General features: G+C 42.9%; 1 protein-coding gene across 1 annotated transcript; it reads right to left on the reverse strand.

The window, feature by feature from the left end:
* Positions 1–382: 382 nt before the first annotated feature.
* CDADC1 (cytidine and dCMP deaminase domain containing 1) lies at positions 383–15,817 on the reverse strand. The gene is made up of 9 exons (XM_032099731.1): positions 15,736–15,817; positions 12,216–12,310; positions 10,552–10,729; positions 9,147–9,725; positions 7,145–7,194; positions 5,970–6,139; positions 4,711–4,900; positions 3,997–4,057; positions 383–2,735 (listed from the first exon to the last, which is right to left on the reverse strand). The coding sequence occupies exons 1-9, from the start codon at positions 15,815–15,817 to the stop codon at positions 2,662–2,664; spliced, it is 1,479 nt and encodes a 492-aa protein (XP_031955622.1). The 3' UTR covers positions 383–2,661.
* Between the last annotated feature and the right edge of the window lie 8,977 nt (positions 15,818–24,794).

Raw genomic sequence — 24,794 nt, forward strand, 5'->3', positions numbered from 1 at the left:
ATATGCCCGTAGAGGAACTCCAGGGCAGCAAGGCAGGAAGCTAGCAGGGGCCAATTTTACTGGTGGATGGTCAAAGCTTTGTCCACTTTGATCCTCTTCCACCAAAGAACAGGCTGTGGAGGTGGCAGCTTGCAGTGCTCCCTGATGCAGTTCCCACTCTCCTGAGGAAGAGGAAATCAATCCTCACAGGCTGAGGAAGGGGATCCCAGCCCTTTCCCAGGGCTTACAGGAGGCACAGTCTCACGTTGAGACAAATTCTTCAGGCAGAACAGAGGGAGGCGCTGCAGCTCAGCAAACAGTACCGGGCCTGTAAGGAGCGTGAGCATTCCAAAACACTCTGTAATGTTCCTAATAACCCAAAGCACTTAAAAATACACTTCAGTACTTACTGTCATATTAATTTATTAGCAGGAAGCATGTTTTGCTGTAAGGCAGACAATTAACAGAGAATTTCTGTAATTCTCTGTCAGGAGGCCAAATATTACTGATAGTTAATACCTGCAATTAAAATGATTGTTCTGAAATGAACAAAAGAATCTCAAAATGCATATGGAAATTTCATACAATCTATAAAATATGTAACTTTTACATTTCTTGAGTAAATAATTTGCAGTTTTTATGGAAGAAACAAATATCCTACAGTTGATTTGCAAAATAAGCACTGCAGGAGATGTCCAGTATTCTGTGGCTGGTAAGCAGACAAGCAGAACAGCACCTACAGAGTCCAGGCTGAGAGGAACCCCACTTGCATTGCTCCTGTTGGCCAAGATAAAGTCCCTACTTTGTAATTCCAGTAAAAATTAAAGAAGTAGGGTTATACTGAGAATCAGAGCCTACAGAAATTTTTGAGCCTCTGGAAGAATCTGCAGAATATAGTAAGACAGAAATAAAGCCAGGTTTCCAAGCCTTCAGCCTTACAAGCAATTCCAAGTTTCACAGAAAGTTTTGTAAAAAACTCCTCTTTTTAAAAAAAGTAATTAAAAGTAAAGGTAGAATCTTAACTCCTCCTGAAGGAGAGATTACCAGCAGCATTCACTGCAGTGTAGTTATTTCATGTGTGTGATATTTGACTTAATTTACTTCTCTGCGTACCCAGGCCACCTATGATGTTTCAGGGACTTTTCAATTTCAGCTGTTCCTATGAAGATACAGATTTTACTGATTTGATACCAGCAAACTGATCACTATAAAACTTGAAGGGGCCTTAAACCTCACCCTGTTTTTCCTTGCTTCTACTTCAAGTAGAAGAGCATTGCCAATGGATTATGGAAACAAGGTTTCAGTGGGTGGAGTAGGGCAGACTTTTTATTCTCATTTGGACAGTGTACACTATCCAGTCACAGCCCTGCTATCCAGTTCCAAGCTTTCCCAAAACCTAAAAGAAACAAAAAGAACCTACAGGTGCATCTTAAGACATGATTTCCCTTCCAGGATTTTAAGAAGGGCAGCAAAGACAAGATGCATGAAAGAACTGGGAAAGAGCTGTTTACATATCCTACCAGCAAGAGCAGAAAAAGATTTATGGTATTTGCACTTGAGAGCTCAGCAAAGGAGTGAACAGAAAGTCTTGGAACATCTGCTAAAACAAACAGTTAGAGGTCAGATTCAAAGCAGGAAACAGATGGGAATTAGGAGAGAGAACTCTCAAAAGATTCTGGGTGCAACTCCTTGTTCTGGTTACACATTACTTACCCCCTCTAAACTAGCAACAACACTAAGCTGCAGTTTCACTAGCTGTTTCAATGTCACCCTTGTAGTGTAGTCATCCAAGAGACTGGCACCTGAAAAGATCTGGGCTATTCCACTGGTACAGATCATCCTATCTAAGAAACAACAGGACATTGGTGATTTACTAGCTTCTGTAGTCTAGGAGCCTGTTAGTGAAGGTTAACAAAACCTCAACGCTAGCAATCTTCACATGTATGTAGGTGCCAGTGAGATGCATATAGCCAAATCTTTTATGCCTGCCTCCAGAAATTGAGAAAAAGCAAAGCTAATCTTTGTGTTCATTAACTCAGATGGACTACACTTGAGGAAGCACACAGAGCAGCAAGGCAAGTACCACAAAACTGAACAGCTCTGCTGCTATGGTAGGAAGTGTATATGAGAGACAAGACTGGTCTCCAAGTCATTTACCTAGCAATGATTGCTATCCCAATGGTTTTGTGTTCTTCATACTGAGAAGCAGACTGAGAGGCAAAAGCCACTTCCAAGAACAGAGATAGTTGCTGGTGATTATTTATCTACCATTTCCTAAAAGATTCCCTTGATGATTGTATTTGAAGAACTACAGCTTATTTCTGCCATTTGCTAGCCCAGAACTTATAAATCCATTCCCTCAATCCATATACCAAGCAAATAAGACACCATTTTATTATTACTCTGATCTACCACCAATAAACTTTCAGTATATTTTTTAATGTGTTAAAAATGATCAGCCACCCAGTTACTTTCACAGAAAATACAAGCAGCATTTTTTCGCCAGGAGCTTCTAAATTAAAAAGACCTTCAGGTAATGCTGTAAAACATTAAAGACATCATAAATAAACTTATTCTAAAATTCACTTTCCAAACAATAAATAAAACTCTTCCTTATTTGAAAGTGCAAACAGGCTGTATTACAAAAAGTATGAAGCAAGACTGCAGGAAGTGCTTAATTATTCAGTAATGACCAAGACACAGTTTCTTGCTTTGGTGCTGCTGGTCATCCAGCGATTTTGTTTTCTGGACCCCATCTAAAGAAAAAAACATGCATGGAACATTAATACAACAGCAAGTATAGCCTAATACTCAACATGGACAGGCACAGTGGAATACTGGGAGTGGGGAATGGGATGGAGATTGTCTTCTTCCCCTTACAGAAGAACATACAATAGTCATAGCAAAGAGGAGTACACTAAGGAACGAGAGAACTTAAACCAGTTCAATATTGAAAATGGAGGCACATCACATTAAAGAAAACAGTTAGAGAAATGAGCCCTGTTAAAAGTTGTCAAACAAAGTATGCCAGGATGAATCTGTCTCCAGCTGGGTCTAAAAACCATGAAGAGAGAGAGGGACAAACAAGCCCTAACATTTTGCAGTGATCACTAGTGCTATAAACACTACTCTAAGCCCTTCCATGCCCCCCTTCCCCCAGCCCATAAGGAAGTAGCTAACAAAGAGACTTCTCCACTAATCTATCTCAGTACATGTTAGGAATTTGCTTGGAGTACGTGGCTATTTGTGGGCCACAAAAACAACCTTCAGTCTTTTTTATGCTCCTGGCATGGTACTCAATGCATCTTTACACTGCATCTTCATGCTTGAGGCACAAAAATTATTTAGTTGCCATTTTCCATGTTGTTTTCCCCTCTGGATAAGTAACATTTTAAGGATTGGTAGCTGACAGTAGACGCCTATGGTGAGTCCCTTTTTGTAGCACAAAAAGGCTTCGAAGTAAGACTTATCTAAACTGTTTTGAGACGATGACAGCTCCCTTGCTACAGAGGTGCATGTCAACAACGATTTTGTGACCTTTATATTATACATGTGCATATATATACACAAATGTAAAAGCACTGAAATGTTCTGCAGAACATACTTAAATGACTTGAAGGAGTCCAGTCCAATTTCTCTTGAAAAATAATGGTACTCTTGATAGAACACAATATAAAAAGTCTTCATAGAACAAAATTTAAAACATGGTCAAGTAGTCTGAAATGATCTGCATGCCAAACAGCATGTTGCTGACCTCCATAATAACATTGCTAGATTTTGTAATGTGTCAATGCCAAGCATTTTGTTACAAGTTAGTTCACCTACAACAGTTAGTTATTACCTGTTACAGTTAGCTCATCTATTCAAAAAACTCAGAAAAGTTTTCATAGCAAAATTTAACTCACTGAAATCAAGACTAATTAAAACTAAACAATCCCAGAGGGAATCAGGTTTGTTTAAAATGTGATCTCACTTATTGAGTTCAGTCATAAAATGAATTAATGAAAAAATACTTACTTTCCCTGGCTGTAGGGTCATGGAATTCAAGGGCATTAGTGTGCAATGGACTTAGTTGCCACTGGTAAAAGAAGAAGAAAATGGTTACTTATTTCAGAAGACAGAATAAGGAGCAAAGGGAGAAAGGAAAAGTACCCTACAGGCCTTCACTGAAAGGCATGACTAGGGGTGAGGTGGGAAATGAAGGACTCCCTCTTGAACACACACTTGCTTTGAGGACAAATAACTATTAAGGCATGCAGACATGAGCTCCCTTGAGAAGGGGGAATGAGGCTGCTCACACCGACAGTGCTGCAGTTTGTCATGGTGAGTGCCCTGACTGCAGGCGAACTTGGCCACATTCGAAACCCACTGCAGCTCTTTCAGGAGCTGCTGGAAGGGCCAACAAAATCACACAGTGACCTCCCGCATCAGCTGCCATGCTATGACAGGGAAGGCTTGGAGAGAACTTCACCATGTGAAGAGACCACCTCCAACAACAGCAAGTTAGAGGGAAATCCTCCATGTAGATACAGGAAACAGAGGGGCTTGGCCCCATCATCTGGCACATGGCACAGCACTACTCCCCAGAATTGTGACGGAGCAACCTCTCAATTCCACTCACCTGACTAAACAGCACAGCGCTCCTCTATGCTGGCTGTAGATGACTGCTCACTCCACTCTCCCATCAATGCTGCCCCCAGTTTTTAGAGTACAGTACATATAGACACTTACTGTGAATTTGCTTACACCCTCAAGTTCACCAAACTTCATATAGGATATGTCTGCTTTCTTTTTTCCAGCATCAACATCTCCTGCATAGATCTGCTTGATACCAGCTCCTTTAATTAAAGGAACACATTCATCACATGGACATTTTGTGACAAATATCATGCTTCTCTCATCTGGCTTTATTTCTCGACACCTACAAGCAGTCAGAAAACAGAATTTCAGAGTTTGTATCTTGATAGTTTTGAATTGTGACAAGTTTGATACCTCAAAAAGCAAGCAAAAAGTGGTATTTACTCTCAGAATCAATTTATTCCTAATCAAGTGCACAAGTACACAATGGAATCTGGTTTGGTTTCACTACCTGGGAGCAACACCCATCCCATGTCTCCACACCTATTATTGTTAGAAGCTTCATCAACTGCCACCCTTCCACATTACAGGTTATAGCATGGTCTAGCAAGAAGCAGAGCCAGTGGCTTGTATCTGAAGGATAACTGAAGGAGCCAATATCCTTTAAAACCCAGGTTCTTACAAGAAATCTGAGGAAACCCCAGGAGCTGACTGTGTCCATACACATCCAACTTCTACATCACAGGCATAAAAAATACTGCGATTGCAATCCACAGTTCATCACAGAGACATCACACATTGTCCAAGTGTTGACTGGGACACAATTAATTTCTTCTCAGCAGCTGGTGCAGTGCTGTCTTTTGGATTTAGTATGAGAATAATGTTGAAAACACACTGATGTTTTAGTTATTGCTACGTAGTGCTTACTCTGAATCAAGTGCTTTGATTCATAGTCTGGCATATTCTGGCAGTGAGGAGCTGCACAAGACGTGGGAAGAGTGACCCAAACTGGCCAAAAAGATATTCCTCCATGCTAAAGAGTGTCACACCCAGTATATTAACTGAGGGAGTTACCTGGAAGAGACATTGATCAGAGTTCAGGGATGGGGTCTGGCATTGATCAGTGGATGGTGTGCAATTGTATTGTGAATTACTTGTTTTTACCTTGGGTTTCCTATTTATTATTATTTACTATTATTAATAAATTTTAATTTGTTTCCATTACTAAACGGTCCTTGTCTCAACCTGCAAGTTTTACTTTTGATTCTTCTCCCCATTCCAGCAGGGCAGGGGGGTGAGCGAGAGGCTGCCTGGTGTGTACTTCCCAGCTGGGCTTAAACCACAACATTCATTGTCATGGAGTTGTTTCCAAACCATCTCATTCTTCTCAGTGGTAAAAATAAATCCATTACCTGAATGTCAGGGCGTTCTGCTCCGCATGGATAATGTATCTGAACTTTCTGATTTCCCGATCTTTTTGCTTATCATCCATGTGTGGAAAATCAGCATATTCAGATCCAACAGGAAAGGCATTGTAACCACAGCCTACAAAATACATGGCTCCTGTTCCATCACAGCCTCTCTGCAACAGTAAACAAAGCATCACATTTGGAGGTATTTAAACTGAGTTCTTAGTCAAAGTGCTGTGCAATGTATACTTTTGTATGATCAGACAGTTCAGCTCTTGCCAACTGCTCAATGACTGTATGAAGCTTTTCCACTGAGCCCTGTAGGAGCCACACAAGCAAAGTGTAACGCTTCAGTTACCTGCACCAGGCTTTCGAGGCTTTCCTTTTGGCAAGTAATACTGACAAGTAATAGGGACAAGAAGTCTGAAGGATTTATTCCTTAACAATGTACACAATTAAAGACAGCTGGAGTTCATCCCTGATGTGCCAGATCATGTTTTGCCATCTCTCAATAGACCCGGTGACCACTGGGCTGATAAGAGGCAATCGGGGATTGAAATCAGAAAAAGAAACAAAACCGCAATCAGCAGCTGATGACTGAAGTGTTAAAAACAAATGAAGAGTATATTGCAGCTGCATGAAGAATGAAGCTTCCTGGGATTGGTAACATGCATAAGCAGAGATATGAACAAAAACTTTCTGTTTGGATGGGAAAAAGCACTGTAACAATATTAGTAGAAAAATACCACTTTGATCCAAAAAGGAATGTGCTACAGCCCGTACAGCGTTTCAACTGCAACAAGAAGCTGCAGGAGACTGTCAGGCTATAATTGCACTGAGACCTCTCCTAAAAAGAGCTGCAAAGAGGGACCATGCAGGACACATGCTGCCTGATCAGCACCTGTGGCAAAACCTTGTAGCCAGGATATCTGGAATAACTGACAACGACTAGGGAAGCAGGCGTACTGAAAATCCAGACGGAAAGACTGTCATAGTTACTAAAATCATTTATACTTCCCCTTCATCTTAAAGCATAACAATGAACCAGTCACTAACGTAGTTACTAAACCTGTGTGTGTATGAAAAACAGGACTGTATAGACTTCAAGGAAAATAACAAGCTCAAAGCCAGTGTATGAATTGTGAGTGCAAGAAAAAGTAACTCTTTTCAATACTTACTGATTTTTCTTCTGCCCAAATAATAGCTCCAACTCCCGTTTTATGATCCTCTAAAATACATAACATTTTAGGAGTAAATAACAAATAAAGCACTTCTGAGTTACCTATACATTAACATATGACTTCCTAGAGTAAGGAATAACAGTTATTGCTGCTTTGTGGACAGGAGGGAAGAAATGCAGAAAGATTAAAAGCTTTGAAATCACGTGAGTCTACTGTAAAAGCTGGTTGTGCTCTAACTGCAAGGCAGTCATTCTAAGGCTTTACTGTGTACATTTGTTCACGAATGCAACAAAGCAACCAACACATAGCTAAGAAAATGTGTGCAAAGAATATGTGTGGATAGGTTCATACTACTTAATGACTTAATTTCTGCCATTCTTTAAGTTTATGGTTCTGTGGTCTGAAGTCCTATCAAAATGAGTTCTGTTTTACACCCAATTCAGAGACAAAATATTAACAATTAGATTTTGGGGGTGTATTCTATTACCACCATAGAAAAACTGGTGCAGAGCTTTCATTATGTGACTTTGATGGTTTTTATGGAACTTGAAAATCTTCCCCAGTAGCTATTGATGAGAATCTTGACCAGTTAAAACAGCGCATATCAAGGAGAAAAAAATGTTTCAGGCTTCCATTGATTAATATTGCAGAACACACTGCTTCCATTACTTGTTTCCATCATCCTTAATATCACTACAATATGCAACCACTCAAAGAGGGTCTTTGGGGTCATCCTGGCAAAGATGTATTATATCAAAGCTGACTACATTTATATTCTGCATATTTATTAGTCACTGATGAAGTGAGCAAGATGATAATGACTGATTAAACCAGCATAGAAAACATCCTATATTCTTGCTCCCCTTATATCCATCTATATAATAGTGTAAAGCATCTAAATATGTGTGTGTGAGCTGCTATTTATTTTAATTTCATTACAGTGTAATAAGAGTTGGCTCAAAAACCAGACCTGAGTCCAGGCTGAATATTACATTATTTATCTGAATACTACAGATAAACCTGAACTTTGCTGCCCCAAGAATGAATACTCAAGCTTGGTCATTCCATCTTGTTCTGTATAACAGCAGCTGTACAAAGAACTCATAACTGGTTCCATGAAACTCCTGAATTACATCTAAAAAATGTGATCTCCTCTGCAATTTTTGGAGACAAAATTTGCTGAGGGTACCTGACTTAATAGGTTGGGTCTAGATGTGCGTGTTGGGGGATGAGTTTTGGTTTAACCTTTATATATGTACTATTTATTTGTTTCAATGGTTTAAAAAAAGCAACTATCACATCTAGAGTACAAAAACATCACTGAGGAGTACCATCAAGTTTGAAGTCTTCATATTCTGTTCTCTGGAAAAACTTAGCAGTCTCCTGCATCGGTACCCAGAGAGAATAAAGTAGGTAACAGAATTCATCTCTGTCAAGAGAAAGTCAATAACTATCCTTCCACCTCAGGAGCCTGGACATAAAACTCCAGCATCTTCGCAAAGAAAACCCTCATCAGATATATAAGCACTTCCACTAATAAGATTAGAGCTAGGAGACATAATATAACTGTACTTAATGTCCTACTGAAGGATATTATTTCACTGCTTTTTTCTGAGGTGTACATAATCTGCTTGAAATATTGACATTTATTGGATAACAGAAGCATCTTGTGAGACCTTAGTAAAAAGAGCCTCAGAGCAGCTTGAAGAATTTAAATGTCGTTCTGTTCTATTTTCACTAGGGTGTTGGACACGTTGGCAGGGCAGGGTTTGCCAGCACTGTATGTGAAATACCTGCACCAATTTCCTCATGGAAAGCTTTCACACACAATACTGTGTGCCCCTGGGGAGTCTTTACTATTACTGCTGCACTTGTTTCACACATGTAGGAATGGAATCAAGCAGCTTGCTCAAGCAAGTGTGTGGAAGAACAAGACAGAAATCAGGAAATCGCTCTACTGGTGAGACCCCACTCCTCCTGCGCTCTGGTAACAACTCACCTGTCCGATACGCAAGCAGCGTGGCCTGTATCATACAGTGCCTTGCCACGTCCTGGGGCAAACACTGATCGTCTGCTTCATTTGTTTGTTGTGATCCACTCTTGTAAAATCCAAAGTATCCATAGACAGGGACACTGGCAGCCACTGATGCCAAGACCAAGACAAGATCTTTCATATTTTGCCTAAGGTTACTGAAGTACGGGTTTTCACAGAGGTTCTCCAGTCCCATTGTCATCAATATTTGCTTGTGCATTTCCTCATTTGAAATTAGAAATAAACTTTCATACTCTTTTATTCTCTCTTGCCTACATGCAGTATAAAAGTCAGTATTACAGTCAGGCTGTGATTTTGCTATTTTCTGAATAAAATCAAACTTGGTGGAAGTTTCTTCAATAAACTGCACCATGTAGCACACCAAAGGCTGAAGCAGCACACACACACGGGCACGACTGTTTGACTTCAGTCTTTCCACTGCTTTGGCATCCAGCTTTGCATCCTCAGTGCTTGTTGGATTGGATACCTCGTTCTGCAAGCTGATTTCAGGATCTGCAGGCCAGTAAGAAATCCTGTTCACCCCGGCTGGAAGAGAAGATAATGCAGCAAAAGAAACCCTGCAAGTTCAGTGGAACATAAACCTCATATCCAACACACTATTGCCTAACCCAGGTTTTACTTCTTTGAGGCCCCAAGTGCTGCTTAAGGGGTGTCTAGACAACAAAAATGCTGGTAGATACAAGTATCAAGCATTATCCAATTTATTAGTCAGACTACAGACAAAAATTTGAGTTTCCCAAGTTCTCAGATCTTTGTGACAGCCTAATTTTGCATCTTGCATCAAACAGATAAATTAGCAACACACAAAAGAAGTTAGCACTGATAGACATTGCTGCTGAGATTAAAAATCAGTATTTGCAGAAGGGCTGTACCAGCAGATCCCATTTCAGGAAGTGAATAATCTGGTTTGTCTTCATCTCCCTTGGGAAAAGGAAACCCTTAAGTACTCCCTGTGATTTCTGCATAAAAATCCACTCCTCCCTGGTGCCAGTGACAAGCAATGGGAAGCAAGGAAAAATTCAGCAATCTAGGCCTAGTCATCAGGCTTAAGGTTGTCCTGGCAGAGTGCAAGAGGACTGTCAGAATCTGAGCAGTGCATTCCAGCTGAGAGACAAACACCAGCAGTAATAATGGTTGCACATAACAGAGAAACATGGTCTAGGTAGCAAACCCCAGTTTCTTGACCATCAGCTCCAGGAAATGTACGTTCACCCTTATGGAAAACATCAATGCAGGCTACACAAGCTAGGGATTAGCATTCACAGCTGAGACAGCCCAAAGAGAAAAGACGTTTTCTGTTTTCAACCACAAGCATTACATTTACTCCTACTCTACTACAGTCATTGCTTACCATTTACAATCATTTTTAAACAAGTTGAGCATGGTTTTCTGGAAAAATAAAGATCACAGTTTTTAAGTCTTGATCCGTGTTTAATGAGTGCAATCTGGCCAGCATGCAAGTCTGTACTGGAGCAATGCAGACCAACAATCTTCATATTTTTCACCACAACTAGACCACTCTTCTTCACCTACAGAAAAAGGCATCACTATTATTTTACTTTTTTCCAGCACTGAATCCATAAAGACATTACAGCTCTTCCTTGGATAACAGTAACCAACCAGCAGCAGACCATAGAGCTCTTCAGTACAAATGAATCATTAAACAATCTGCACTTTCCTAAGCATTTTGTTTTCACATGTGCCTGTTAATATCAGGGTGCTGTGTCTCTGTCAAACTCCAAAGAGGGACTTGTCACAAATTCCTGATTTTTTTCTGGTCATTGCTTTGCCCGTAACAAAATCCAGAAGCAGCATAGAAAATTCTGTCAATTATAGCTGAAACCTCCTCTGAATCAGACACCTGGAAATGCTCATGAATTTAATTTCTGTCTTAAGCTTGACCATCCTGGGAGCCAGTATCTTCTTTAGCTTTATTTCTGTCTCTTCATTTATGTAATGAATCCTGGTTCTAAAGAATCTTCCATGGGAGAAGTCTGCATACCACAGACGAGAGCTATTACAGCTGGATTCCCATGTATTGTGAGGAAACTGGATACAAGCTAGTTTGATGAAGCTGGTGAAACAGACCTCATTATGCAATCCAGCTGCTACTGAACACTGTTGCCTTAGATCTGTAAATTATTCAATTGCTTTGTGGTTACAGAAACGAGACTTTATTAAAGCTCTAGATACAAGCCAAGTACCATTTCTAACTGAATTACTAAATTTCAAATTGCTTTTGAAGGCTGTAGGTGCTGCTCATCTATCCCTGTTTTGGATCTAGCCTGGGACATACCCAGCTCTGAAAATGAGGCCTAATTGTCACTCAGATTATTTTCCTGTCTTTTCTTGCCCTGGCTGATACATGTGCTATGGATCTTAGCACATGGGTATGCTCTGCACAATGCAATAATCATTTAAAGAGCACAGTAACAACTCTGATCACAAAAGGAAACATCCTGTTCCAGGTCAGTCTGAAAATGCCTCTTGACTTTGAGGAGTAACTGGCTACTGTTTAAAAGACCCACTCTCAAGGGCAGTTTCTTTTCCTTGTCACTAAAGCAGTTACCTACAAGTTCTTGATCAGTAAACATTTCAAGTACTTGTGTGCACCTCCACTGTATAAAAAAACCTCATCTACAGTCATGAACATTGTAACTCTAAGAGTCTCTCTACACCAACAACCACACTGACTTTACACACATGGTATACACCACGCCTCTTCTGTCATGCTCTTTAAAACATCTGCCATTTTTTTGGGCTTGCTTCACCTCTTGGGGTATATACCTTGCCTTTCAAAGTTTTTCAGAAATAGCACGCTATTTAGCCATTTAGTGTTTTTCTCCCACCACTGGATTTTTTTCTACTTTTAAGAAATATTTGAAAAAAGTTTGTTACATTTGGTTGGTTTTGTTTTTTACATCTTGACTATGTGTCATCTAAAGAGCAGTTGGGTTAAATTCACTGAAGGAGCTCTTCAGAAAGACCAATTAACAGTAAGCACAGACATTTTACCTGGGATTTCTTCTGTTGCTCAGCCGAGGGAAAGAGCTCCATCCAGAGACTTAATAAAGTAAAAAGATTGACCTTAGAAAGTCTTGGCATTTGACCTGTTTTGAAGAAAAAGAAGAAATATTTATTAGAGAATATTTATAAAGAAACTCCACACTGTTTAACATTATTTTTCAAGCCTTCTACACCGCAGCTGCTACAGAAGCTGGTTCATCAACCCCTTCGGCTCTTTCAGCTGCTAAATCCACACTGTCCTTTTCAGAGCAGTCATTACCAACTCAGGATGCTCACATCTGGATGCAAAGATCAGACTTGTGCAACAAGAGGAAGTGGTGAAACTTTCACTGAAATTCAGTGAGTTAGTTCGACTCAGAGGTGTAGAGCAGAAATCACAGACTAGATCATCAGACCCCACATAACTTAATGTGCTCAAATGATTCACAGATGGTTACAGAAATCTGAGACAGCTTCTGATTCAGCTTCAGGCTCACCACAGAAGAGGGCAAAAATTTCCAGGCACATACCATGATCTTACACTGATGCCCACAGGAAGAGTGGACGAATCATTATGAAACCTTCCAGTTATATCGATTCTGGTGATCCTGCTTCTGTATTCTGACAGTCTGCTTAGATTTTGGTTAGGTTTGTAAAAAAATTTAAACGTTTTGCTCAGGCCGTCACTTCTGACAAAATATCCAAATGCAAAAAATCCCTTCTTGAAGCACCACCTTGTGCTGTGCTTCTATTCAGAATCTGGATGTTGGACTGTGAGGGCCAGTGCTCAGCATTACTGAGTGTCCCACAAAGGAAAAAAGAGGAAGTACTGCACTGGTCGATAAAGCTTGCACTCTTCCACATGTAAAGCTATCTTGCCTCACACTTGGCAAGAAGTTAATTAAGTCTTTGAAAAACCTCCAGTCCCTGTTTCAGGGGTGCTTACAGAGAGCTGCAATGAACACGTATTCCTCTGCAGGTCTCACATGTGCTGTCTGACAATAGCATTATTTCTGTTTCTATCTTTTCCCACAAATGTTACTGGTTTTGCGAAGGAGGAAATGGCAGTGGCAAGAACGGAACAGACTAGAGATAAACATTCTTTCAGTAGTTCCAGCAGCTTGGAAGAGACATAATCAGATACTAAGATTACCTGGCTGGGGGAGAGGGTTAGTTTAATGGCATGTCGGTGAACCCAAACAATTAGGACAGCAGATAAACATATGCAATCCATGACTGAAATACCATTTTCAGACAGTATTTTAGCAGCTTTTTTCACACATAAGTGTGGTTTGGGAAAGCAAAGATAGGCCTGTCAGCAGCATTATCCGATGTCACATTGTGCACTATTCCTTAGGCTGCCAAGCTCTGCTACCCCACAAGCACTGCAAGGGGTACCTGGTTAGCACAGTCAGATACGTGTGCTAGAAATGTACATGGCAAGCAGCACACACAAAGATCTGTTGTCACTTGAACTAAAAGCCAACTGTAAAAGTAAGTCTTCATGCCACATCTAAAGAAGCAGGATCTGTTTTCTTAAATGGGCATTTGAGCTCATTCTCATTAGAACCCCTGTTTACTCCTGTCATAGCACACACACGTACAGTTCCCAAGTGGCAAGTTAAAACAAACAGTGCAAGTTATACCAATGCACACACACACACCTTTGTGTTTTCTAGAATGGACTACAATTTGGCACACAGAGTAGACTTAAAACTGCATGCACCACATAAAAGTTTTAATTACTCTTTGTTTTCTTGCACCTAACCCAAATGTGACCTGTCAAACACATGGGAAACAAACTGAAGAACATCCTGACATGAATTTATAATGAGAAGCAGGAGAATATTATGAAGAAAAAGGAAAGACCTTTAGTTACAGTTATCCTATCTATGCATTTGCATTTTCACTCACTCAGGTAGTTAAACACTTCCTTAAGTTCAACAGGGTGAAGAGAAGGCTGATTAAAGTGGACTGGAAAAAAGGCAGAAGATGTCTTACAGAATTAAAAGCAACTACAGAAGACTGGGGAAGTAAAGGAATCAGGCTCTCTGCTACTGAGAGCAAAGCCACAAATAAAAGGAGTGCTCTTTCCAGGTGCATCAGGCCTACTTCACACAAAGGTATGATTTTATTCCTCCTGGTTATGGATCTTGCTTCAGTGAGGCGAGGCATGCTCCAGGGAAAGCGTGCTATGAAGGCTCGTGCAAAAAACCCTGCTGCTCCTGCACCCTGCACCTGGAAGCAAAAAGGAGCAAGGCACTGCCTACCCAGACATGGCTCAGATCCAGGATTATGTCCTGGCTGTAATGTGGGAGTTCCTAGTCCAAAGTCTGAAAGGCTTATAACAAGTGCTTGACACCAAGGAGGAAGCTACCAGTGACAACACTCTGCTGCCTGGGAAAAGGAAACTATAACCCATTTTCAGACTTAATCAATTTTGCTTGCTTGGAAGCAGGATTTCCATAAAACCAGGATGAAACAAAACTCATATGCCCTTCCAGGAGACCTGGCAGCCCTGCCATGGTGCTCAGTCTGAGAACCATATATACAACACATCTTGGGACCTTGGGACCACAGCACCGGGAACTATGGAATTCATCAGCATCCGCTTCACCTGGGCAACCCCAGCCCTGTGAGAAAGTTGTTCTCTACCAAACCCATACCATGGGCCTGCTGTGGGGTTAGTAGGAACACCTCTCAGAAGGCGAGCATTTTCCTGCACATTGCATTGTATGCACATTAAATATACGTGGTATAGGGCTGGAAAAAGAAATCGCTGTAATGGGGTGGAGAGGGGAGCAAAACACAACCTTATGTTATCAAAAGGCCCTTACGGAGAAGGGCGCTGTCGAGCAGGGGTGGGGGAGGAAGGAAGAGATAATTTTTTTTAATTACTTTTTTATTGGATGTATAGATATATGCTTATAGATACTATACACGGAAGTATATATATACTTTATATATATATATATATATACACTGTATAGCATATATATATACACACACTATATAATATACACACACACTATATAGTATAAAGTGTGCATATATATAAAGTATCTATATATTTACATACTATTGATATACTATATTTTTATATATGAAAGTATACTTACATATAAGTATATATATGCTTTATATATACACACACTTACACATTCACATATATATATATATATACATATACATATGTAGATATATATATATATATATGTATATATACACTTTATTGCACTGTCTGTGAGGAGCAGGAGTACTCTCTGAAGCATCACCGGAGAAGGGGGAAGGCGCGGGTTCTCTGAACAGCCCCGGGAAGAGGCGGGAAGAGCCCCTGAGGAGAGGACAAACCGGGTGGGCCCTGGAAGGACGCGGTGGGTGAGGCCAGACCCGCGAGGGGCCGGCCAGTGCACACCCCCCTCGCCCGCGCCCGGCCCGCCCGGCCGTCAGCGCGGCGGGGCCGCGGCTCCCTCACGGCGGGGCAGGCCCCGGCCCGCCCTCCTACCCCCACCCCCGCAGCCCGGCTCACCGGCCATGCTGTCGGTCTGCGTGCTCGCCGCTTTCACCCGCGACCCCCCGGCCGCCGCCGCCACCTCCTCCGCGCCGTGCATGGGTGCCGGTGCCGCCGGGAGCCCCCCGCCGCCGGCCCCGCACCGCCCCCAGGGCGGCCCCGCCCCCATGGCCGCCCGCTCCTCCCCGGGGCGGGGCCGGTCGCAGGGCAACGGCTGCTGACGGGCGGGCACCTCGGCCAATGGGAAGCGCGAGAGGGCGAGGGGGCGGGGCTTGCTGGGGCGGGGCGGTGGCTCCCCGGGGAGCCGCTCTCCGTAGCGGGAAGTTGACGGGGGAGCGCGGGGTTGCAGCGACCCGCAAAGATCAACCAGTCCAACTCCTGGTCCTGCACAGAACCATCCCCTGAGAGCATTGTCCAAACGCTTCTTGAACTCTGTCAGGTTCCAGTGCCCAACCACCCTCTGGGCAAAGAGCCTTTTTCTAGTATCCAAACTAAACCTCCCCTGACACAAGCTGAGGGCATTCCTTCGGGTCCTGTCACTGGTCACCACACAGAAGAAATCGGTGCCTGCCTCTCCTCTTCCCCTCACGAGGGAGTTGTAATTGCGATGAGGTCTCCCCTCAATCCCCTCTAGGCTGGAGACCAAGTGACCTCAGCTGCTCCTCACACGGCTTCCCCTCAAGGCCCTTCACCACATTCGTAGCCCTCTTTTGGACACTCTCTACTAGAATCACAGAAGAAGACTCTCAGAATATTCTGAGTTGGAAGGGATCCACAAGGATCATCAAGTCCAACTGTAGCTTGAATGGGATCCCAGAAAGTTATTTCCTGCAACAGGCAGCTCAGCTGCAAAAGGTGCAGGTAGAGCAAAGACCAGAGCCTCTGCTACTGTACTTAACTTTCTGGTGTTACGAGGGATTTGGGGGTTGTGCTCTGACAGATTATTCAGCTTTCACCAGAGGTGTCTAGAGGGACCAATCTCCATTAATAAGCTCTGCTGGGCATCATGGTCTCTATAAACCAAGGCATCTGCTTGTGACCTCTGGGCTTTTTGACCAGAGCCTCTGTGGTGGAGTGTTTAATGCCCCTGCCACTTTTTCTAAATATCAGGGCATCTAAAAGCTTCTCTGTGGGTACATTTTTTGAGATATATCTGTAAGCTGCTGTCATGTATAAAACCCAAAAAAATTATTCAGAGTCAGTGACAATAAAATCCCATCTTGAAGAGTTTCAGAAGTCCTAAGACCATCTAGACTAAAAACACTAAGGACTAGAAGGACTAAAAATTAGTAAAAGAATTCCTGAGGATGTGACCTAAAGCAATATAGAAATTGTTGAGTCTCAAATCAAGACAATTGAAGCCTAGGAACTGGATAAGAGCATGAATTGGGTTAGAAATAGTTTCTTTTTAAGGATCCTTTTGTTTCCTGTATGGCCTAAAATTAATTTTTTTGCTGTGCATGCACTGCATGACTATTTCAGATGAATTTTTCATCTGTTTGGAAAAATTCCTTTCTAGGCACCCTCTTCATGAAAGACTACAAAAATGATGTGTGCGTTTTACACTTACCAATCTCTCAAATGTGACTGGACCATTGCTGAATTCTGTGTTAAAATAGACCACATCAAGCAAAAAACACTTTTCAGTATGTTTTTCTCCTGGTACCCCAAAACCAAACCAAGACTTGAAAGGAATCTGTTTTCTCTATTTTGAAGTGTTTTTTTCTCCCCCCACTGTGTTAGAGAATCTTCTCTCACCAGTAGCTTGTTGATTCAGACACAGTATTTGACTTGTGTGCTCTAGGATTTCCATTCAGAGCTGGGCATGGAGGTGGGATTTTTGAGGGTCAGTAAGCCTGAAGTAAGTGGAAATCAAATTTACTGCAACATTAATCTGTAACTTGCAGTTACCTCATTGTGCTGGAGTTGTCTTCATAAGAGGGGAGGCAGCATGATAGATTGATAGGTAGAGAGAGAGAGAGAGAGAGATAATGTCCCATCCTACAATGGCTTTTCATCTAATTATGATCTTGAATTTGAAAGCTCCCACTGTCCCACTGACTGGACTGGGACTAAAGGATTTGCTGCTTCTCTTTGCCTTCCACCAAAAGCTGCAGGTGAAAGCTAGAGGGCAGCTGACAACAGCATCTCTGTGGGCACGAGGAGGGTACTCATTCACTCCCGAACCAAGAGAAATCATGTAATTCCCTAAAAGTTGTTGAAAGGAAAATGGAACCAATCCTACTGCAGAAATCATCCCTGCCCAGAGACTTAAGTGGGCTTCTTTTGGCAAGATAACAGTGGAGAAGAGGATGGTAGTAATGAGAAAAAGTGGGTCTTAGTCTTGCTGTTCTTTTATATACAATTCAAGGCAATGCAGCCTGTCCAGTTAACCAGCATGTTGCCCTCTGAGCTTCAATTTTGAATACTTTACAGGTTGGCAAGAGTTTCTGGATGGGCCTTTTGTCCTTGAATAAGACATGCTGAAAAAACCTACTGCTTCTCTCAACAGCTGCACTTTGTTCCTGCGTCTGCATCTTACAAGCCCAATTCATTCAAGTGATTGATTGCTTAACACCCCTTTCCCCCCACCCCTTTTTCCTTTACTTAGCAGACCCATTTGCTTGGATGTCCCAGAAATGTTCCAGAAGGCTCTCATTGCTGATATGTTGTGTTTTGATCTGACAGATGGGAGAAAGCAAAAGCTCTCTCTGCCACAATGTCCTTTGGAAGTTGTCATGTCCTTTGTGTTCTCAGATCTCTGGTATGTTTCCATTTGTGCAGGTACCTTCTGATACACAGCTACAGAGCTGTGTGATCGTCCTGGCTGATGACTTTCAGGATTATAGCCTTTGCAATCATTTAATAGCCATTTGCTATAACAACAGTGCTCACTCAGAATTTACTGAGATGTTTTGCTGGGCTTTTCTGGTGCTTCTTGTACCACTGTTAGTACATTTTTACACCCTCATCTTCATGGTACAAGTGGACTGAAAATCTCATTCCCCATCACCATCTCTTTTGGGGCTAGTTTGCTGAGAAAACTTATTCCTGCATTGCAGTTACCTACTTTGCAGTATTTTTCTGTGTCTGTGCACTGCAGGTTTTAGATCCTGGATCCAGGTTTCCTCTTAAACTCTCTTAAAGTAGATGACTTTATACCTACCTCAAAATTCTAGCTGGAGTATAATGATAAACAGTGAAGCTGTTAATCTGTTTAAAGACTAGTAAGAAGAATTTACAGTGCTAATTCTTGGTGTTTTGGATCTTTATTAATCTCTAGGAGTTCTACTTTGACCTTTGTTTTGCCTTCTGGATTTAAAAATAAACTCTCTCCTCTTAGAAAGTTTTATCTGTGAGCCGTTAAGCATCTGTAACAGCTAGGCCCATGAGTTCATGTAGGAAATAGCTGATATTTGTTAGTACTAAATACAACAAGGTGCTCTTTTTATCTCTTAACACCCCTTGTATAAATGACCTTGGAACAGATGTACTTGCTTTATAAAGCAGTGTGCTGAAGTACACACAGTGGAAAGGGAAATAGTTAGAGTGTGTGCTGGCAGGAGTGTGATTTGTGATGGCTGCAATGCTGAGCAGGGAAACCTGCCCTGAGCAGGAGCCCCTCCAAGAGCCTCTGTCTTTATCACTCGGTGCCTTTTTCACTGCTTTGAAAACCAGCAAGATTAGGAATCATGTAAAAGTCAGTTTGACAACAGTGAAGGCAGCATCTGTCAACTCTACATCATGGAGGTAGAAAAAATGGTTTTGCAACCTCTGCCTGTCTCCTGCTGTAGAAGTTGTAGGCCCTAGTTCCTGCTTTGTGAGGGGAGAGCTCAGTGTCCTGCCATGTTAGTGGTGCATGGCACCACTGATAATTTGTTTATGAGTAGCTTTTTCCTCACTGGTCACTGAAAGCAGCCAGTGATGCCTCTTTCTTCCTTCCTCCTAGCAGGGCCAGGTTCATGCAGACAGCCTGGAAGTGATTGCTTCTGCAGTTACCTGCAAATACTTGGAGTCAAACACTCGCCTGCTTATACCTTCTGGTAAACAACAGCCACTGAGGCACAGCAGAAGTGTTTTGTGGGGTGGTGAGTGAGCATCCTTTGGCTGCACCAGGGTTCCTCCCAAATGGCACCAAGCACTATCAGGTTCCTTTGTTGCTCAGCAACCACTTTGAGTTTGCTCCACTGGCTTCAACATAAGTGTAAGGTCCTGGTCACTGCACACCACCCTGCCCCGTGGGTCTGTGACCCAAACTCATTCACGGTCCAGCTTCCCTGCGCACAGCTGTGGGATTTTGCTCCCTGTCATTTGTGCAATAAAGCTCATGGTTCTGTTGTGTAAATATCCCAAAGGCTGCCCAGCACAAAACCAGCACCCTGTCTGCTCTTCCAGTCTGCAAGCCCATAGAGGCAGTTTCTTCTAAGGTTGTCTTTTTTGACATCAGTTGTAATGCAGTGATGTGTACTCTCAAATGGTCTAACTTGTATTTTTCTCCATTTATGTAACAGAAATTACCTGTCAATATTTTCTTACTGATATGTGTTTCCTTTGACAGCCTTTCCCATGTTTTTGTGACAAGGAGGCAAGAAATCAATTTTGTTTCTGTATTTAGAAATAAATGCAGTATTCCCAGAGCCCAGGCTAAAATGTAATACATTTGACATTTCCACATAGAGACATATTATTCCTCACACACACTGCACTTCACAAAGCAAGAGGTGTCTGAGAAGAAGAAAACAAAACGAAAGTGAGGACTCTGGCTATTACAAGCTCCTGATGAGCTGTTGTTTCTCACCAACAGCTGTAAAATGAAGACTGAATCAGTTAATGAAGGGAAAATGCATAAGGAGGGAAGAGTATTTGAGGAAGACATGGATCTGGGTTCTGCTCCATGGGACCAACTCCTGCTGCTCTTCCATGTTTTCCTTTGCCTTTCCCAGGCTTGTCTCAGCCAGGGCTATTTTCAGCTACGTCCATCCTTTCCTGCTTCTTTCCCATCCCCAGGCTCTGCAGGAGAGATCTCCCTTCACAACAGGGAGCATGGAAAGGAGCAAACATATCTTTGTTCTGAGTCTGTGCCTTCTGCATCTTTGTGGTAACTTCCCAGAGGCAGGAAAATTGGCCTGCCACTCTCTGTGGGAGCAGCTTCCCTTGTCTCAGCTGCCTTAGCACACAGGCTTGCTCTGGAGGAGCAGAATGCTGTGGGCAAGTGGATGAGATGATTCCCTGGCACAGATACAGCTTGTCCAGGTCAGTCCAGCAGCCTACATAGCCTCAAATAAAGTCCAAGGCTGGGAATCCTGCCTGACTTGGCAGAATTAAAACCCTGGAATAAGACAATGTTCCCTATGCTGTGCTCAGCTGCTGCAGTAGAGGGGGAAACAGCCTCTCTCCACATTCCTCTTCTGTGGTTGTGGACAGCTTGTGCTTCCACAGGTTCAAAACACAACTTGTCTTTGGGGCGTATTTGCACAGCACAGACAAAAACCAGACCTATATTCAAATTAGGGAACTGATTTCCTCGTTAAGATGGGGCAGATTTGTTGCACAGGAGCCACACATTTGATGGGCATATGCTTCCCTTTATAATCAGTTTAGCTGCAAGCTTGCCAGTGCTGGTATCCTTGATTTATAGCAGAAGCCAGGTCATTTTTGTTGCTTTCAAGGTTTCCTGACATTGCTTTGTAACTTCTGCAGAGCTTCAGAGTGCAGAAACATTACGCAGAATTGCACAGAGTATTCTGAGCTGAAAGGGACCCACAAGGATAATCGAGTCTAACCCTTAAGTGAATGGCCCATATAGGGATTGAACCCACTCACAGAGTCCTGCTGTGCTTGCATACGCCTGCTACAGCAAGAGTCTTGTGGAACCGTCATGGGCTCTGTGAGCTGACATCACAGCTGAGTTTCTGAGAACACTGACACAGAGCTGACTTCTTTTTGCTGTGGTGAAATGCTGCTCCTTGTCACACGGGATGAAGTTAAATAAGTTCTGGAGGGAAAAAAGGTTACTTTTATCCTTTTGCTGCCTTTTCTCTCTTACTCTGGCCAGGGTAGCTGTCACCTCTGCCACAGCAACTGCACCAACCTCCACAGGGATTTGAGTGCCTCGTGTTGCAACAATACACTGGTGGTGGTTCTTCCATTCCAGGTAAATACACCCTCCCATCTGGCTTGCATTCCTGTAACTTCCTACCAGTTTTAGTGATTTCCAGATGATGCATCTCAGGCTGGTTCACTGTGCTGAATTTGGGCTCTTTGCTAAGGACAGCGGTATTTGGTGGAGTCTCAGGTTTAGGGCACCTGACTTCAGCCCACACTGAAGGTTGACCTTGTGGATACATCCCTGGTTGCATGCAGGGGACATGCTGGGGTCAAGGGAAAACACTCTGAATTTCTTCTCCTGCCCTGCCTTTTTGTCTGTGGGCCCTAGGACAGTGTCCACGAGGGGCTATGGGGAGCGATGTACCTGTGCAAGGGCTTCACATGGCCTTCATATCTTGGGAAAAAATTGACCCAGCCCTTCTTAAGGGTTAATCTTTTTTTAAAATCAGCTCACACAGAGGTGCTGTTAAAACTTTAAACAACTTTAACGTGAGTTCATACAGGCTCATGGCTGACGGGAACAGGCTGTAGTCAAAGCATCTAGCTCCCCACCAATCCCTGGCAGCCTGGATGAGCTCCTTGGCAGAGATATTTGTCACAGACAACTTCTGAAAGAGAAATAAATGAATCCATCTGGTGAGTTCTGGCTGGGAGAAGGAGAGGGAAAAAGAGGGAAAGCAGATGGCATTATCCGTGCAGCGAGGGAAGGAAGATGAAGTCCAAAAGTGGAGATAGAAGGAGCAGAGACTCATCTTGGAATGGCATGCAGATGGGGTGATCTGAGGGGAAGATGAGGCAAGTGAGAGGCAGGACAGAGTTGTCAGCCCCACTGCTCTCTGTCCTCTCCCGCATATGCCACCCCCATCTGGGGTATATACCCTTGGAGTTCTGCTGTTCCAGGGGGCCTGGAAGCCCCCAGCCACTGGAAAGGAGACTGAGATGGTGTGTAGGGGAGCTCTCTCTGATCCTGGCTATGGCAGACTGAGGACATGGACTCTTGGATGCATGCAGTCCCAGGAAAAACAAAGCAGTGTTGCTGCTTAGAGCTGCTGCAGGAGGTTTCAGCCTCATCTCTGTTAGGTTCTTCCCAACCTGGACAGCCATTTTCTAGTCCAAAATTGGCTTTTCTAAATGCTCTGGAAACCTTAGGCTTTGGTGGCATGCTTGGAGGTCTGTGTGACCCATGGAAGAAGCACTGGATGACATCAACCTTAACATTTTGGGTCACCAGAGGGTTCCCACAGTGGGGACACTGAGTAGAAGACAGCATTGCTTTTGCTTCCCAGTGTTTTGAGGCTCAGTTTGAGGTTCCATCTGTGACATCTGGGCAGGCACCAGATATCCTTGGTCCCTTGATATTCACCTGGATGTTGCAAGCCCTCATCTGCCTTGTCATAAGAAGCACTAAGCCTGCCTCAGCAATAAACAACAATGCAACAACTAGACTTGAGCCTGTGGAAAATGCTGTGCTTTGCCTGATGAGAAAATCTTTTAACATCTACTGGTACCAAGTGCACAAGTGGTTAAATTTTGTGTCTGCTCCCCAACTCCTCAAATGCAAACCAGCTGCAGTGTTTTCCCCCAGTTTTCTTCTAAGTTCCAGGAAATCCCCACCAAAGCTCAAGTGCAGCATCACAGGTGACCAGAAGCATATAGCAACAGTAAAGCAGTTTGTAAACAGTTCCCTAAAGCTGTGAAATATACTTCTGGATACTAATTTTATCATAGAATTAGCTTATTTTGGTGATGTTAAGCCTGCTCCTCAATCAAATAGGAAGTGGCCCCCCAGGGATGCTGGGGATTGTTCCCATAAGACTCAATTGATCCAAGGCCAAGACTATGTTAGTCAGTTTAGCTAATTCAGAGCAGTTTGGGCCATTTTATGCCTATTTTTTTCCCATCTTACTTTGTATTATCCCTTTGTTTTATTGCTGAGATGGCCTTAGGCTTTGTGTTCCCTGTGGGAGTGATGCAGCACAGTGACAAATGGAATTTTAAGGGGATGACTCTGGGGAGGGAATGTGTCCCTGCACCTCTCTGTTTGCCAGGCCAGCTGCACATGGCCCTTGGAGACAGCATCACTCCAGCAAGCAAAGGAGCAGCTTTGAACTTGAGAGGTCTTTGTTCACCGTGAATGCACCAAACCTCTCTTAAACAGCTTCCTTCCTCCTCTCCTCTCGTCTCCTCTCGTCTCCTCTCCTCTCCTCCCCCCCTCCCCTTTCTCCTTTCCTTTTCCTTTTCCTTTTCCTTTTCCTTTTCCTTTTCCTTTTCCTTTTCCTTTTCCTTTTCCTTTTCCTTTTCCTTTTCCTTTTCCTTTTCCTTTTCCTTTTCCTTTCCTTTCCTTTCCTTTCCTTTCCTTTCCTTTCCTTTCCTTTCCTTTCCTTTCCTTTCCTTTCCTTTCCTTTCCTTTCCTTTCCTTTCCTTTCCTTTCCTTTCCTTTCCTTTCCTTTCCTTTCCTTTCCTTTCCTTTCTCCTCCCCTCCCTCCCCTTCCCTTTTCCTTTTTTCTTCTTTCTTTCCTTCTTTCCCTCTCTCTCTTTCTCTCATTTTATCTTCCTTCCTTCCAGGTGGGCATACCCCAATGACACCCTCGTGCTGGGGGCCAAGCTGTGCCTTTCGACTATAGTTCATGGGAAGAATTTCTTTCCTCTCTGTTAAGAAAAACCTGTTTATGGGTTTAAGAATGAACGGTTTTAGGTTCCTTTCAAGCTTCAGGTGGCTAGCTTTGGGTTCAGCTCTTCCTCAGTACAACCACAACTCTAGCAAGTCTCAGGGCTATGTCAAATCACTAATTTTCTTTCCTGTGATTTTCAACATAACTACATGTGTGTTTTAAAAAGGAGACTATCTCACCACGCTTCCCTTTTTGTCATCTGGTCTCTGTGCTTTTCTTTTACAGCCCTGCCCCATTTTTCTCTCTAGTCCATTTTCTCTTGTATTTTATAGCCTTCATGGTATGGAACTACTTCTG

The sequence above is a fragment of the Corvus moneduloides genome, chromosome 2, assembly GCF_009650955.1.
Source record: "Corvus moneduloides isolate bCorMon1 chromosome 2, bCorMon1.pri, whole genome shotgun sequence".
NCBI classification, from domain to species: Eukaryota; Metazoa; Chordata; class Aves; order Passeriformes; family Corvidae; genus Corvus; species Corvus moneduloides.

Excerpts from the sequence above, each read along its gene's own strand:
- CDADC1 (XM_032099731.1), bottom strand. The coding sequence starts at position 15,817 with ATGCACGGCGCGGAGGAGGTGGCGGCGGCGGCCGGGGGGTCGCGGGTG. Across the intron at positions 12,311-15,735 it reads GCAGACCGACAGCATGGCCG|GTCAAATGCCAAGACTTTCT; the intron begins GTGAGCCGGGCT and ends TCTTCAAAACAG. Across the intron at positions 2,736-3,996 it reads TGACCCTACAGCCAGGGAAA|ATGGGGTCCAGAAAACAAAA; the intron begins GTAAGTATTTTT and ends TTTTTTCTTTAG.